The sequence below is a fragment of the Carcharhinus amblyrhynchos genome, chromosome 3 (genome assembly GCF_965287045.1).
Source record: "Carcharhinus amblyrhynchos chromosome 3, sCarAmb.v2.hapA, whole genome shotgun sequence".
Lineage (NCBI taxonomy): Eukaryota > Metazoa > Chordata > Chondrichthyes > Carcharhiniformes > Carcharhinidae > Carcharhinus > Carcharhinus amblyrhynchos.
This window is the reverse complement of record NC_137326.1, coordinates 120763049-120777967: the sequence shown is the minus strand read 5'-3', so window position 1 is coordinate 120777967 and position 14919 is coordinate 120763049. Positions and strand designations below refer to the sequence as shown.

The 14919-nt window shown below is 43.2% G+C and overlaps 1 protein-coding gene across 1 annotated transcript in view; it reads left to right on the top strand.

The window, feature by feature from the left end:
- Positions 1-14919, top strand: part of LOC145341258 (uncharacterized) — a 183085-nt gene that overhangs the window by 136288 nt on the left and 31878 nt on the right. Inside the window, exons 30-36 of the mRNA XM_080186185.1 lie at positions 913-1080; positions 4419-4562; positions 5979-6086; positions 7297-7478; positions 7588-7651; positions 10478-10552; positions 14262-14369. Coding sequence (XP_080042311.1) covers positions 913-1080; positions 4419-4562; positions 5979-6086; positions 7297-7478; positions 7588-7651; positions 10478-10552; positions 14262-14369 — 849 coding nt within the window. The remainder of the gene's footprint in view (positions 1-912; positions 1081-4418; positions 4563-5978; positions 6087-7296; positions 7479-7587; positions 7652-10477; positions 10553-14261; positions 14370-14919) is intronic.

Here is a 14919-nt window from a genome sequence, read left to right as displayed (position 1 = left end):
TACGAACGCCATGGTGGGCAGAACTGGAAAATTTGCCCCATATCTTCTTCAGTATAGAGATCGGGCAGATCATGGTCAGTGATTTTTACTATTTCCTTCCCTGAGTTATCCAGTGACCATGATGTGGAGATGCCGGCGTTGGACTGGGGTGAACACAGTAAGTTACTGTGTTATCCAGTGACCGCCAGCCTGAAAAGTGAGAGTGGGTGGGAGAAGGCCCTGAAGTGTCAGCTTAGGAGTTTTGATTGGGGCAAGGACAGGCTTCCCATCTGAGGCCGTGCCCACCATACATCCAGGTCAGGGTGAGCAGGGTCTTGGCCACCATTTTGAAATCACAAATGTACAATTGAACTTATTGAGAACCCAATTGTCTGAAATTTTCCATTGCCCGCGGCATTTTTTGGCCGTCAACAATGAAAATATGTGAAAGTGTAGTATGGCAGCTGTGGCAAGGTAGCACAAGGGTCAAAGGAGAAGCCTGCAACCAGAACCATGGCAGAATGTAAAAGCGGAGTACGTTGGTGAAGGCAACAACGTCTGCTTGCTTTTTTAAAATAAATGTAGACATTCAGAAAGTGGTGGGGAGAGGAGCTTTTAGATTTATAGCTGTGAGCAAGCTGCTGTTTGCGGCATGACCTTTCTGCCGCGTGACTTCCTGTTGGACAGTTCCAACTGGGCACGGAGCCCTCCTTTGCACCTCTGAATGTCTTCCTTCCGACCAGTATTTGACCAAACTTGATTAGATAACTTGAGATGGTGGGTTCAGGAGCGAGATCACTCAGTTTCCGTTCTGCCTCCCATACCTCACCAAAGAACATCAAGTCCTAGAGAATATGGTGCCGTGGGACGGGTTTAATTTTAATGTGTACCTAAGGGAAAACTGCTGAATATTTAATATTTTTCCTGTTTCAGGTCAATGTCTCAAAGGACTTCCAGGAAATCCAGGTCCCATGGGTCCAACTGGGTTGAAGGGACTTCAAGGAATTCCTGGAAGTCCGGGACTGCCTGGTCCAATGGGCATGCAAGGCCAACCAGGTCCTGTGGGCAACAGCGGAACACCAGGATTTCCTGGTCCACCAGGTATGTTGAATTCCTCATTTTTCCTGAGTGTAAATAATTGAGCAAAATCTTTCATTTCAACAATCTGTTTTTCATTCTTTTTCATCCTTCAAGTGCTGAGTATTCATCCAACTCAACTCACCTTGGGGAGATAGACAAAGTTTATTTATAATGCAAATTATTAATCATAACCGTCTCCCTTACTGAAAAGTGCTTTATACTTACACTTTCTCTTTCAGCTTCCTCTTTTTCTGAGTAGCCATTAACATCTTGGCCAAAAGTTATTAAAAATCAGGAGGAAACATTATTCAGCAATTCCATAACAAAGCTTGAGAAAATTACATAATTGCTATGTCAGTCAGTTTTATTTTTGTTGTTTGCACAAATGGCAGATTTCCATCTAAGTAGATTTTGGATGTAGGAATTGACTTGGTCCTGCAAAACTCAGAGCTGAACTTCTCACAAAATAATGTAAGGTCGCACTTTGACAGGTTGTACTGTGAGGACCTAAAACATGTTCTTCCTCCCATACTTCCAGGCACTCTAGACTTTCTGTGGTACTTTACACAGAATGATTTTTTGAGGGCCTTACTCATATTTGGAATCTGTTCAGCAACAGGGCCAGCGCAGCTAAGCCTAATCCTGCCCTCTCTTCACACAAACATCTCACACTCACATATTACACACACCCATAATCACATATTACACACGCTCACATGTCACACACACGTAATCACATATTACACACACTCACATATCACACACACATAATCACATTTTACACACACTCACATATCACACACAGACACGACACACACTCGCATATCACACACACATAATCATATATCTCACACTCGTATCACACAGTAACTTCATTGCAGTGTTAATGTAAGCCTACTTGTGACTAATAAATAAATAAACTTTTAACTTTCACGTATCACGTATCTTCTTGTTACAGAAGGTTAGGGTTGTTACAGAAGGTTAGGGGGCATGGAGTTGGGGGTAGGGTGTTAGCGTGGATAGGGGATTGGCTGTCAAATAGGAGGCAGAGAGTGGGGGTCAGTGGGTGCTATTCGGATTGGCGGTTGGTGACTAGTGGAGTGCCCCAGGGATCGGTGCTGGGGCCTCAGCTTTTTACCATTTATATAGATGATCTGGAGGAGGGAACCGAGTGTATGGTGTCAAAATTTGCTGATGACACAAAGATTGGTGGAACGGCAAATTGTGTGGAGGGTGTGGAGAGTCTGCAGAAGGATCTAGATAGGCTGAGCGATTGGGCCAGGAACTGGCAAATGGAATTTAATGTTGGCAAGTGTGAAGTTGTCCACTTTGGTAGGAAGAATGGTAGGAAGGACTACTACTTACATGGCAAAAAACTGCAGCATGCTACGGTGCAGAGGAACCTCGGGGTCCTTGTGCATGAGTCGCAAAAACCCAGCCTGCAGGTGCAGCAGGTGGTCAGGAAGGCTAATGGGATGCTAGCCTTCAGAGCGAGAGGGATTGAATATAAAAGTAGGGAGGTCTTGCTGCAACTGTACAGGGCACTGGTGAGGCCGCAGCTGGAGTACTGTGTGCAGTTTTGGTCGCCGCACTTACGCAAAGATATTTTGGCCTTGGAGGGACTGCAGAGGAGGTTCACTAGGCTGATACCAGAGTTGAGGGGGTTGAGCTATGAGGAGAGGCTGAATAAACTTGGCTTGTACTCGTTAGAGTTTAGAAGAATGAGGGGAGATCTCATTGAGACGTATAAGATGATGAATGGGATGGATAGGATAGAGGTGGAGAGGCTCTTCCCGCTCAGAAAGGACAGTAGGACTAGAGGGCACAGCCTCAAGATAAGGGGGGGGGACAGTTTAGATCGGAGTTGAGGAGGAACTTGTTCACTCAAAGGGTGGTGAATCTCTGGAATTCTCTGCCCGTTGAAGTGGTGGAGGCTGCCTCGCTAAATATATTTAAGACGCGGGTAGATAGGTTTTTGATAGGCAAGGGGATTAAGGGTTATGGGGAGAGGGCGGGAAAGTGGAACTGAGCCACTTCAGATCAGCCATGATCTTATTGAATGGCGGGGCAACCTCGAAGGGCTAGATGGCCTATTCCTGCTCCTATTTCTTATGTTCATACATGTCACACACACATCACATAATCACAACATGCATGCACAATCACAACATGAACACACAATCACAACATGAACATACAATCATACACATCACATAATTTGCATATCACACACATTGCCTCACACACAAACATAACACACAGTCACATTTCATATCACGAACCTCACAGAGTCACAAATCACACACACCACATATCACATCACTCACACACACATATCATTAATCATTGATTTGATTTATTATTGTTGTCACATACATTGGGATACAGCGAAAGTATTGTTTCTTGTGCACTATGCAGACAAAGCATACCATTCTTGTAGTACATGGGGAGGAGGAAAGGGCTGAGTGCAGAATGTAGTGTTACGATCATAGTTAGGGTGTAGAGAAAGATCAGCTTAATATAAAGTAGGTCCATTCAAAAATTTGATGGCAGCAGGGAAGCTGCTGTTGTTGAGTCAGTTGTTATGTGATCTTGTACTTTTGTATCTTTTTCCTGGTGGAAGATGGTGGAAGAGGGAATGTCAGAGGTGCGTGGTGTCCTTGATTGTGTTGGCTGCTTTTCCGAGGCAGCCGTAAGTGTAGACAGAGTCAATGGAGTTGGAGGCTGGTTTGCATGATGGACTGGGCTATGTTTACAACCCTTCCCAAGCTGTGATACATCTGGAAAGGATGCTTTCTGTGATGCATCTGTAAAAATTGGTGGGAGTTGTTGTGAAAATCCCAAATTCCTTAGCCTTCTGAGTAGTAGAGGCATTGGTGGGCTTTCTTAACTATAGCATCAACGTGGAGGGACCAGAACAGGTTGTTGGCAATCTGAACACCTAGAAAATTTGAAACTGTCGACTATTTTCACTTCATACTTGACGATGTAGAAAGGGGCACTGCGCTTCCTGAAGTGCATGACTATGTCCTTCGTTTTACTGACATTGAAGGAGAGATTATTATTGTTGCACCAGTTCAGCAGATTCATACACGTACCCCATCATTTTTTCTGATACTATCATAGACAAACTTCAGTCCCCTACTTTATTCCAGATGAAAACAGTTCAGACTCGTAAAACTAACCTGTGACAACTGCTCACAAGGTAATAATCACTCAACCATTTGAGGAGAAGGGGAAAAATGGAGTAACTGATTGTAATTATTGTAATTACAGATGACTGCTGCAATAACTTACTGAAAGTGCACTTTATAAAATGTGATTATTCACTCATTGAGCATATTCTTTTCATGCATTAGGCAATAAAGGTAGCCAAGGCATTAGGGGATTTCTAGGAGCACCAGGTCCACGAGGACATCCAGGAATTCCAGGTGAACCAGGGCCACGAGGGAATGAAGGAACAAGAGGCTCTGATGGAGAAAATGGAATTAAAGGATTCAAAGGTGTCAAGCATTACATCTCCTTTTTAGTTTAAGAATATAAGGAACATATCATAGTATTTTCTTCAGATACATTAACAAAATTAGCAATGGAGATATTTAACTGCAGGGAGCAACATTTCTATTACAGCAGTAATGGAGATTTTTTTGTCTCTAATACCTGATGGTGGCCAGAGGATTATGAATTATTTTCCTCACTTTCTCTCCCCATCCTCTCTCCCTCTTTCCTCACTTAAAAAAATCTTCCCTTTTTTGCATCTCCTGCATCATAGAACATTCTTCAACAACACAACTTGAGTTCACTGCTTAGACAAGTGTGCACGTGATGTGGTGTGTTATCCCAGTCTCCCTTAGTACTTGTCCTTTGCACGGTCAGATTTCAAAGAATGGCTCAACTTGAATGATGAAAACAACATATAAGGAATTGTCACCTTTCTTGGACATTTCTGGTGGACAGGGTTTAGAAAGTAATGATATTTTAAATAATTACTATCCTTAAAGCAAGCTGCACTCACACATTTAATAAGGAATGAAAGGAATGCTAACCAAGTTGCTTTCTTGAAGATCAAAAAGAATGAACAATTTGTTAGTCGCTCCTGGTATTCATAAATACCTTGCTTTAATTCACCAAAGACTCTCTGCCAAAGGCCATCCCAGCACGTGGAATTATAGAATCCTTAAAGTGCAGAAGGAGGCCATTTGGCCCATTGAGCTGCACTGACCGCAACCCTATCCAACACAGGAAACCAACACAGACACGGAGAGAATGTACAAACTCCGCACAGACGGTGAACCAAGCCAGGAATCGTACCCAGGTCCTGGCGCTGTGAGGCAGCACTGCTAACCACTGTGCCACCATGCTGCCCTGTTACAGGTTGTAAGCAGAGGAAGCAAATTAGACATAAGCCACGGTGGGGAGTGCGGGGGAGGAAGCTTCTCATTGACTCCATCCCACACCACCAGGAAACCCATGGTAGGTGTGCACCATCAATGGATCCAGAAGATCCCACGCGTGAACTGCCAGAGAATTATGACCCATTGAGAATTAGCTGTTTAAAGAGAGAGCTAGGAGAGCAGACATTTGCAAAAGCCAAGTTAGATTAGAGAAGGCTACTAAAAAGGCAGCAGTACTATCCACTGTGCCACCATGCCGCCACTACAACATAGACAGCAACATAATCTCTAGCCCACAACTGACAGCCAAAATATTTTAGCTGCCTGATGATAACTAAACTGCTGTCATTTTTGACCTCTGGATAATTCAAAATCTTCTGTCCTTCCAATCTATATAAGGAAATGTCATTTTAATGAAGGAATCTGAGGGAGTGCAATCCTTTATAGGGAGTTCAAACTGGTCGTGTTGTTAAGCTACAGAAAAATTATTGCATTAACAGGGAAATTTCAATTGCCTTGTTTCAGGAGTAACAGGAGATCCGGGGGATGACAGTGTGCCTGAGATCATTTATGAAAATGGCATTAAGGGAATCCCAGGTATTCCCGGTGAACATGGATGCACAGGGCCACAAGGTAAGGAGAACAGAGTCAACCTAATTTTCAAACATCCTCTATTTAGTTAAAAGATTATTTATGTAGCGATGAGTCACTTTTTGAAATAAATGGTTTATTCTTTCACTTCTGGAATGAATTGAAACCTGACCAAATGAGATAATGGAAGTCACTCTTGGCTGTGATAGTCAGAGTAATTCATTTGGGTGAAATGTTAACCAACCTCTTGGCAAGGACTAGAATACAGCAGAAAACTCTACAGGCACCATCTTAAAAGTATCCAATGTGGGATGTGAAAAAGCTCTACCTGTGCTATAAGGATCCTGGTGAAGATTTGAATGCACTTCTCAAAGATTGGCTCATATCTGAACTTAGTGCTCTTATCATAGTCATTTGTAACATAGGACAGGAATCCCACCCCCCCCCCCCCCCCCCCCCCCCCCACTGCCCCTGCCACCGGGTCGTGCTTTCTCATGGTGGAAGCGGCTCACCATTGACTACGTGTGGGATCTTCCAATCCTGCCGATGCCTTTGGTGTTTTGTGTGGCTCGCCTGTCCCCCTGCCAGGAAAATCCACGCAGCAGGGCAGGAGGGTTTAATCTTCTGCAGGACTGAAAGATCCCACCCGCCAGAAGTACTGTAAAATCCAGCCTATGTTTATAGAGTGTGGCACAGTGGTTAGCACTCTTGCCTCACAGTGCCAGGGACCTGAGTTCGATTCCTGACTTGGGTACTCTCTGTGCAGAATCCGCACACTCTCCCCCGTGACTGCGTGTGTTTCCTCTGGGTGTTCCGGTTTCCTCCCACAGTCCAAAAGACATGCTGGTTAGGTGCAGTGGCCATGCTAAATTTTCCCTCAGTGTGTCCGAACAGGCACCGTATTGTGGTGACTAGGGGATTTTCACAGTAACTTCATTGCAGCGTTAGTGTAAGCCCACTTATGATGCTAATAAATAAACTAAAATGAAGGAGATTCAGAACGATTTTTTTTAAAGAAAGGTAATCCTTTAGTGTTGGGAACACTACTGTGTTCAAGATGTCAATGTGGGTGGCATCTCACTATAGCCAATGACCTATATGATCTGTGTTAGAGGTCTGGAAGGGTAGGTTAGTGGACTGATTGTTGTCTTCTGCCAAAAACTTTGCTGTGTTACTATGACGGGCCCTTTTGAACATGAACACAAGTAGTTTTGTTTTCAACGCACTAACTTTGTTATAATGATTGTTTCAGGTGAAAAAGGATTACCTGGGAATCCAGGAGTTCCTGGATTCCCTGGCAGTCCTGGTCCTCCAGGCTTCGAGAAAGGTTTTTATGGGATGATTGGACCATCTGGTCTACCTGGCCGACAAGGATTAGTTGGGTGTAAAGGTCAAAGAGGTATCATTGGATTTCCTGGAAGTAAGGGAGAGAAGGTAAGTATGAAAAATCATTATAACAGCTTTTTGAGGTATTTGTTATAACATCAGAAACATTGTATTGCAGAAGCTTCAATAAAATAATTTGTGGTATATTTACAATTAGGGTGACAATGGAGAAATGGGATTTCCTGGACCCCAAGGTGAACCTGGTTGCAAAGGAACAAAAGGTATAAGTATAACTGATTAACTCCCTATTGCTTATTAATGAACTTGCAGGTTCCTCTAAAAGTCATTAATTATATTTTAATCAAAGTGACCAACATTCATTCTCACTGAACTGAGGGAATGTGATTGAGTTGTGCTGGCTTCTAATGTTTAAATGTGACTTGGGGCCCCAAGTTCACAAGTTTCTTATTCAGTGGTCGGGTAAATGTTTTTAAATTTATTTAAAGTATTTACTGAGATCCCTTAATAACTTACGCAAAAGTGCTGCCTAATGCGCTACAAAGCCACACACATTGTGCATCACGGTTTGATTCCTGGTTCACCCTTTGTTGGGCAACACTTGGGAGACTAGTCTTGGCCTCTGTACTCCTGAGCTGAGAAAAGGATATTCCCACCACTAATCACTTCGTGGTTGGTCAGGTTGGAATAACAAAAGCCTTGGTAAGTCACCCACACCATCCCATCTTAACTGAACCCTGGCCTAGTTTTCAGCCTCCCAGGTGGGTTAATTTAAGGCCAAGTTCCTAAAACAAAGTGTTCTATTCTCCACAATTAACATCCCTCGTTTCACGAGCATTAAAAAAAAAATTGCATGAGAATGTAAGGAAGGGGATGGGGGTGGAAAAGGAAGACAGGTGATATTTAACAAGATTTTTAAATGAGAGATGAAGGTGTATTTATCTCCACCAGTAAAATGAACAACAAAATTAGTAATTGCCTCTCAAATTACAGGTTCACCCAGTAAGAAATGGGAGCAGGAAGAGACCATTCAGCCCATTTAGCCTGCTCCACCATTCAATAAGATCATAGCTGCTCTGATTATAATCATAAATTCACTTTCTTGTCTGTTCTCAAAATTCCTTGACTCCCTAGTTGTAAGATCTGTCTAACTCAGCCTTTGAATTTTATTTGATGACACAGCCTCTGCTGCTGTCCGTAGTAAAGAATTCCAAGGACTATCAACTCTCTGATAGAAGAAATTCCTCCTTATCTCTATTTTAAATGGGAGCAGCCATATTTTGAAACTGTATCCCCTATTTCTCGATTCCCCCACTGAGAGGAAACATCTGCCCAACGTCTATCCTGTTGCCTCCTCAATATCTTCTATGCTTCGATAACATCACCTGTTAATCTTCTAAATTAAAATGAGTACAGGCTGTGAAACCTTTTCTCATAAGACAACCCTTTCAACTGAGGAAACCAGCTTTCTCCAAACTATTTTCAATGCAAGTACATCACTCTTTATTTATGGAGACCAAAACTGTACATGGGTGCAGTTTCATTGTATAGTTGGAGAGAGACTACATTTATATTCAAATCAAATCAAATGGCGGCACGGTGGCACAGTGGTTAGCACTGCTGCCTCACAGCGCTAAGGTCAGGTTTGATCCCTGGCTTGGGTCACTGTCTGCATGGAGTTTCCCCATTCTCCCCGTGTCTGCCTGGGTTTCTTCTGGGTGCTCCGGTTTCCTCCCACAGTCCAAACGTGTGCAGGTTAGGTGAATTAGCAATGCTAAATTCTCCATCAGTGTACCCAAATAAGCACTGGAGCGTGGTGACCAGCAGATTTTCACAGTAACTACAATGCAATGTGAATGTAAGCCAACTTGTGACTAATAAATAAACTTTCAAATAAAATATTCCATTCCCTTTAAAATAAAGGTCAACATTCCTTTTGCCTTTTTAATTACTTGCTGTCCTTACATGCTAACTTGTTGTGATTAATGGCACAAGGAGACCAGATCATTTTGTACTGCAGCGTTTCTCTCTCTATTTAAGTAATATTCACTTTTCTAATCTTGCAAATTAAACAAACTCACATCTTCCCACATTATACTCCATCTGCCTCATTTTTGCCCACTTACAAACTATCCACATTCCATTGCAGATACTTTGTATCTTCCTCACCTTTCTTATCTAACTTTGTGTTGTCAGCAAATTTCCTTACAATATAGTTGTTCCCTTCATTCAAGTTAATGATATGGATTGTAATTAGTTGAGGTCCCAGCAGCAAACCCTCAGGTAGTGCTCTAGGTCCAGTTTACCAACCTAAAATGACCCATGTAGCATAACTCTGTTTCATGTAAATTAACCAATCCTCTGTCCTTGCTAATATGTCACCCTCAGGCCATGAGCTGTTATCTTGCATCGAAGCCTTTTATGTGGCATCTTTCAATTTTTTTTTGAGATCCAAGTATACTACAGTTCTGACAGGGCTGGACAGACTGGATGCGGAGATGTTGTTTCCTCTGGCAGGGCGGTTTAGATGTGGAGATGCCAGCGTTGGACTGAGGTAAACACAGTAAGAAGTCTGACAACACCAGATTTAAGTCCTTCGAAGGGACAAACCCTGAAAGCTTGTGAGTTTACTATCAAATAAATTGGTTGGACTTAAACATGGTGTTGTCAGACTTCTTACTAAGGCGGTTTAGAACAAGGGGTCGGAGTCTCAGGATACAGGGTTGGCCATTTAGGGCTGAGATGAGGAGGAATTCTCTAACACAGAAAGCTGTGGAGGCACTACTAAATATATTTACTGAAGAATTAGATAGATTTTAAGGCTCTAAAGATGTCAAGGGGAATGGGGAGAGTGCTGGTTGTGATAAGATGATGATGCTTAATGACAGAACAGACTTGAAATACCGAATGGCTTACTCCTGCTCCAATTTTCTACTTTTGTACATCTATTGGATCTCTTTTACCCATCCTGTTTGTCACACTCTGAAAGGACTCTGATAAATATGTCAAATTCGGCCTAATATTATTTATTATTACCCATGGTATGAAAATCGTCTTGGAAAACTAAACTACAATGTTTCTTTCAACAGGTGATGCAGGTGATTCTAATAGTTTGCCAGGATTCCCTGGCCCCAAAGGGCAGATCGGTGACCCAGGCGAGACAGGTAAAATGGAATTGTTGAACAATCAGAGATTGCAGGGTGTAGCATTTGGTTAGAACATTGTCCATTGATATTGACGTTCCTTACTTGAGTCCAGCACAACCTGATTTGTTGAAGTCTTCTTCCAGCCGGAAGAGTTACTTCTGATCATTTTCTGTAACTTTGGCAGAAGAAGAGGAGAAATCTTGGAATATGTTTGAATTGTTTCTCAGAGATTTCCTCTACTTTTCCCTTGACGTTGCTATGGGCAAATGAAAAAAACACACGTGGAAGTTAATTCTCTAAATTGTCTCCTAAGAGATAAGACTAACAGTCTATGTTCCTACAGGCAAAGGCACAGAGCACCTGAAGTACCTATTCTGATATCATTGGCAATCTGCCTCAGGGCACAAAGAGAGCTGGTGTGAGAATTAGAAACATCTCTGCACGTAGAAGATGTTTTCTTCTGAAACTAGGATTAAGCTATGTTATTAGGGTACAGTAGTCGAAGGTTTTTTTTGTGCCTGCGTTGGCCTTAAGAGCAAATAGCAACATGGGTGTAAAATAGCGCAAGATTCAGAAACCGAGAATCTCACTAGTGAGATCTCCTTTTCCGATTCTTCCTATCCCCCCACTCCCACCCCCACCCCCACACGGTGATGTAACACGGTTCCCACTTTCCCACCCACCCAAAAAGGACCTTATTTCAACAAATTTAAATATGATTAGTGGGATTCCCTGCTGTATCGCACACCTCCTGCCCCACCCCGCCCCCCGCTTGGAATTTCTGTGTCAGCAAAGTTCACAACTGCTGACGCAGGGAACCTGCCAAGGGCGCACAGGTAAACATAACCCTGGTGGTGGGAGAGGGACATGCCCAGGCAGTGGCAGGGTTGTGGGGATGGGCCTTTGGGGAACTTCATTAGTAGGGAGGAGTCTCCTTGGGCGTGTGAGGGGCAGAGCCCCCACCATGGCTGTGAGTGGGGGGTGGGGGGGTGGGGGGGCGGGTGCTGGTTCCTGCGTTACTTACAGGGAAAAAGAATGTCATGATCTCGGGCTTCCCAGCTGCCAACTTCTTCTGGCCCCACCAGCATGGTGGCGTGGGCCATATCTCCAGAGTCTTTCTGCACAGGTGCTGGATTATCTGAAAAGGAAAGCTGACTGTGCAGCCTGTGAGCTTCGCACCATTTTCACGCCTTCAAGCATGAAAATATTTTTAAGCTTTCATGGGATGTGAGTGTTGCAAGTGAAGCCAATATTTGCTGCCCATCCCCCATTGTCCTTGAACTGTTAAAAATCAACCACTTTGCTGTGGGTCCAGAATTGCATGTAGACCACTCCAAGTATGGACAGCAGATTTCCTTTATTAGTGGACCTGATGGGTTTTTGCAACAATCCATTATAGTTGTCATGATTACCATTACTTAGACTATCTCTCCATTCCAGATTTAATAGAACAAAAACAAAGAACAATAACTGAATTTAAATTCCACTAACTGTCGTGGTGGGATTTGAACCCATGTCCCTAGAGTATTAGCTTCTAGATTACTAGGCCAATGGCATTACCACTACACCACCATCTTTCCCAATGAGACACTTGAAAATGTTCCAAACCATTATGCTAAGTTGTTTAAAGTTTATTTATTTATTTGTCACAAGTAGTTTTACATTAACACTGCAATAAAGTTACTGTGAAAATTCCCTAGTCACCACACTCCAGCGCCTGTTCGGGTACACTGAGGGACAATTTAGCATGGCCAGTGCACCTAACCACTTGGAGTGTGGGAGGAAACTAGAACAACCAGAGGAAACCCATGCAGACATGGGGAAAACATGCAGACTCCACGCAGACAGTGACCCAAGCTGGGAATCCCACTAACCACTCTGTCACCATGTAGCCTGACTCTTAGAATTCACCATTTGAGATCAAATTATTATGCGTTCAGGAATGCATGAGTCAGGGATAGCCAGCACAAATCCATTAAAATAAGTTGTGTTCAAAAGATCTGTTATGATTTGGAGTGTCTAATGTGAAATAATCTGTTATGACAAAGTTTGTAAAGTAAAAATGGAACTAATTAATCAAGCAACTGCAAAAGCTATAATTTGGAAACATTTTCAGCAAGCTTTCAATGATGTCTCTCACAAGAGGATTGGTAAAGTGGTGAGGTATATGAAAAAAATTCAGAGGGAGACTAATGCAGAATTTAATGCCGTCCCCACTGGTGAGTTTGGAGGCCAGGGCCATTTAATCAGACTAGAGGATGGTGGGTGTGGACCTTGCTGTCTTCTTCGTCCCTCTGTCTAATTAAGCCTGGGCTAGGAAGGCTGATGGATGGCTTCCCACCTAGATGTTAATTGAGGCCTTTAAGTGGGCAATTAGTATTAGCACCTAGTATTCAACCAGCGGCAGATGAGGGAGCCACATCACAGGGTGTCTGAAATGTGAATTCTGTTGGGTTTGCTTGCAGGCTTTCAGAAGAGGTTCCTTATCCAAAGACATTCAGTATCTGGTCAAGGGATCTGGCCATAGGAAGGAGGGGTTGCCCACTGCAAGCCACTCTCCCTTCCTTTTCTTCCAACCAACACTTCCCCACCCCTTAGCCAGCAGCCTCCTCCAGTGCCCCTCATCCTGCCCTCATTGACCTGTGATCTGGGCCTTGTTGATCCTAGGCCTCTGGAGGGTACAGTTGTTGGCAGCAGTTACCAATTCCAATGGCACTGGTGGGCTATGGAGAGTTGCAACTTGCTGCCCTCTGATTGGCTGGCAGCTCTCAGTAAGCAGGATCCCCCATCTCCTACCCTGATCTTAATTCCCAGGGAAGGCCCAACACTGACCAGTTAAGTCCAGTGAGCCTTTCTCAACAGAGGTGGGAGAGACCACATCATTAATATTAAGTTCTGCCCATCAGGTTTTTAAAAAGCAAATTCTTGGCTTGTGGATAACATCAACCAGGAAGTCTTTATTGTCATCCCTTGTGAGCCTGAGGCATTAAACCAACTGTGTAATGATGGACTGGAGTCATTTATGGCCAGAACAGATAAGACTACATTAAAGCAGGAGTTGGAATTTTACTGAAGATTTCATGGTAATTTCCTGCTCCTGGCTCACACGTTGGCAGATTTTGGAGTTGAGATTTGAATTTAAACCTCCATAACCATAATCAAGAGGCTATTATTGCCTTGTAGCAATGCTATTGACAAATGACAAGGAAATATCATACTAAGAATCACAGAATAGAATCATAGAATCTCTGCAGTGCCGAAGGAGGCTATTTGGCCCATCGAGCCTGCATTGACAACAATTCCACCCAGGCCCTTTCCCTGTAACCCCTACTAATCCCCCTAGCACTAAGGAACAATTTAGCATGGTCAATCAACCTAAGCCACACATTTTTGGACTTGACTGTGAAGTATTTGACAACTTAATGTGCTCAATCTGGTAGTTAATAAATATAAAGAATTGTGAAGGCTTGAAATCTGAGTAGGTCAGTATCTATAAACAGCAGATCAATGTTTTAGGGGGATAACCAGGTCAGGTACTGATGGTAAGTTGTCACTTGTAGCATTTTTCTGCTTTTAATTGCTTTGGATGTTGGCTGTTCTCTTCATAAATCTACACTGAACAGTAATGAAGACAATTATTGTCCTTCTGCACAGTAAACCTGCCTATACCACCTGCAGTACTTGTAAATTGCAGCACAAGAACTGATGTTTAATTCTCCTTTTTTAGGCGAGAAAGGTTTACCAGGTCCGCCTGGTCTCTGTGGTCTTGATCGAGAGCAAGGTGCACCCGGAGTAAAGGGAATTCATGGTGATCCAGGGGTTCCAGGTTTCCCAGGTATTCATAGCCTTAACACTAGCCATTGGTTATTGACACTACCCATTGGTTATTGACAGTGTGACAGTCAGATATAAAGATTATAAAGTGGCTTTGGATGAAGGAACAAAGCAGTTTACAGCACACCTGCTCTGTCACCTCTCTGCAGGTTCTTAATGAGAGAATCTGTTTGGAAAATAGTAAGTTTTTAAAATTCTTTCATTGGATGTGAGCATCATTGACTAGGTCAGCATTTATTGCCAACTCTAATTACCCTTGAGAAGGTGATAGTGTGCTGTCTACTTGAACCTTTGCAGTCTTTGCGGTGTAGGTACGTCCACAGCTGTTTGCGAGGGAGTTCCAGGATTTTGACCCAGTGAAACTGAAGAAACAGTGATATACTTCCAAGTCAGGATGGCGTGGGGCAAGGAGGAGAACTTACAGTTGGTGCACCTGCTGCTCTTGTCCTTTTTTATGGTACAGGTCTTGAGTTTGAAAAGTGCTGTTAAAGGAGCCTTGCTGTGATGCATCTTATAGACAATATACATTGCTGCCACTGTGCAAAGGGGAG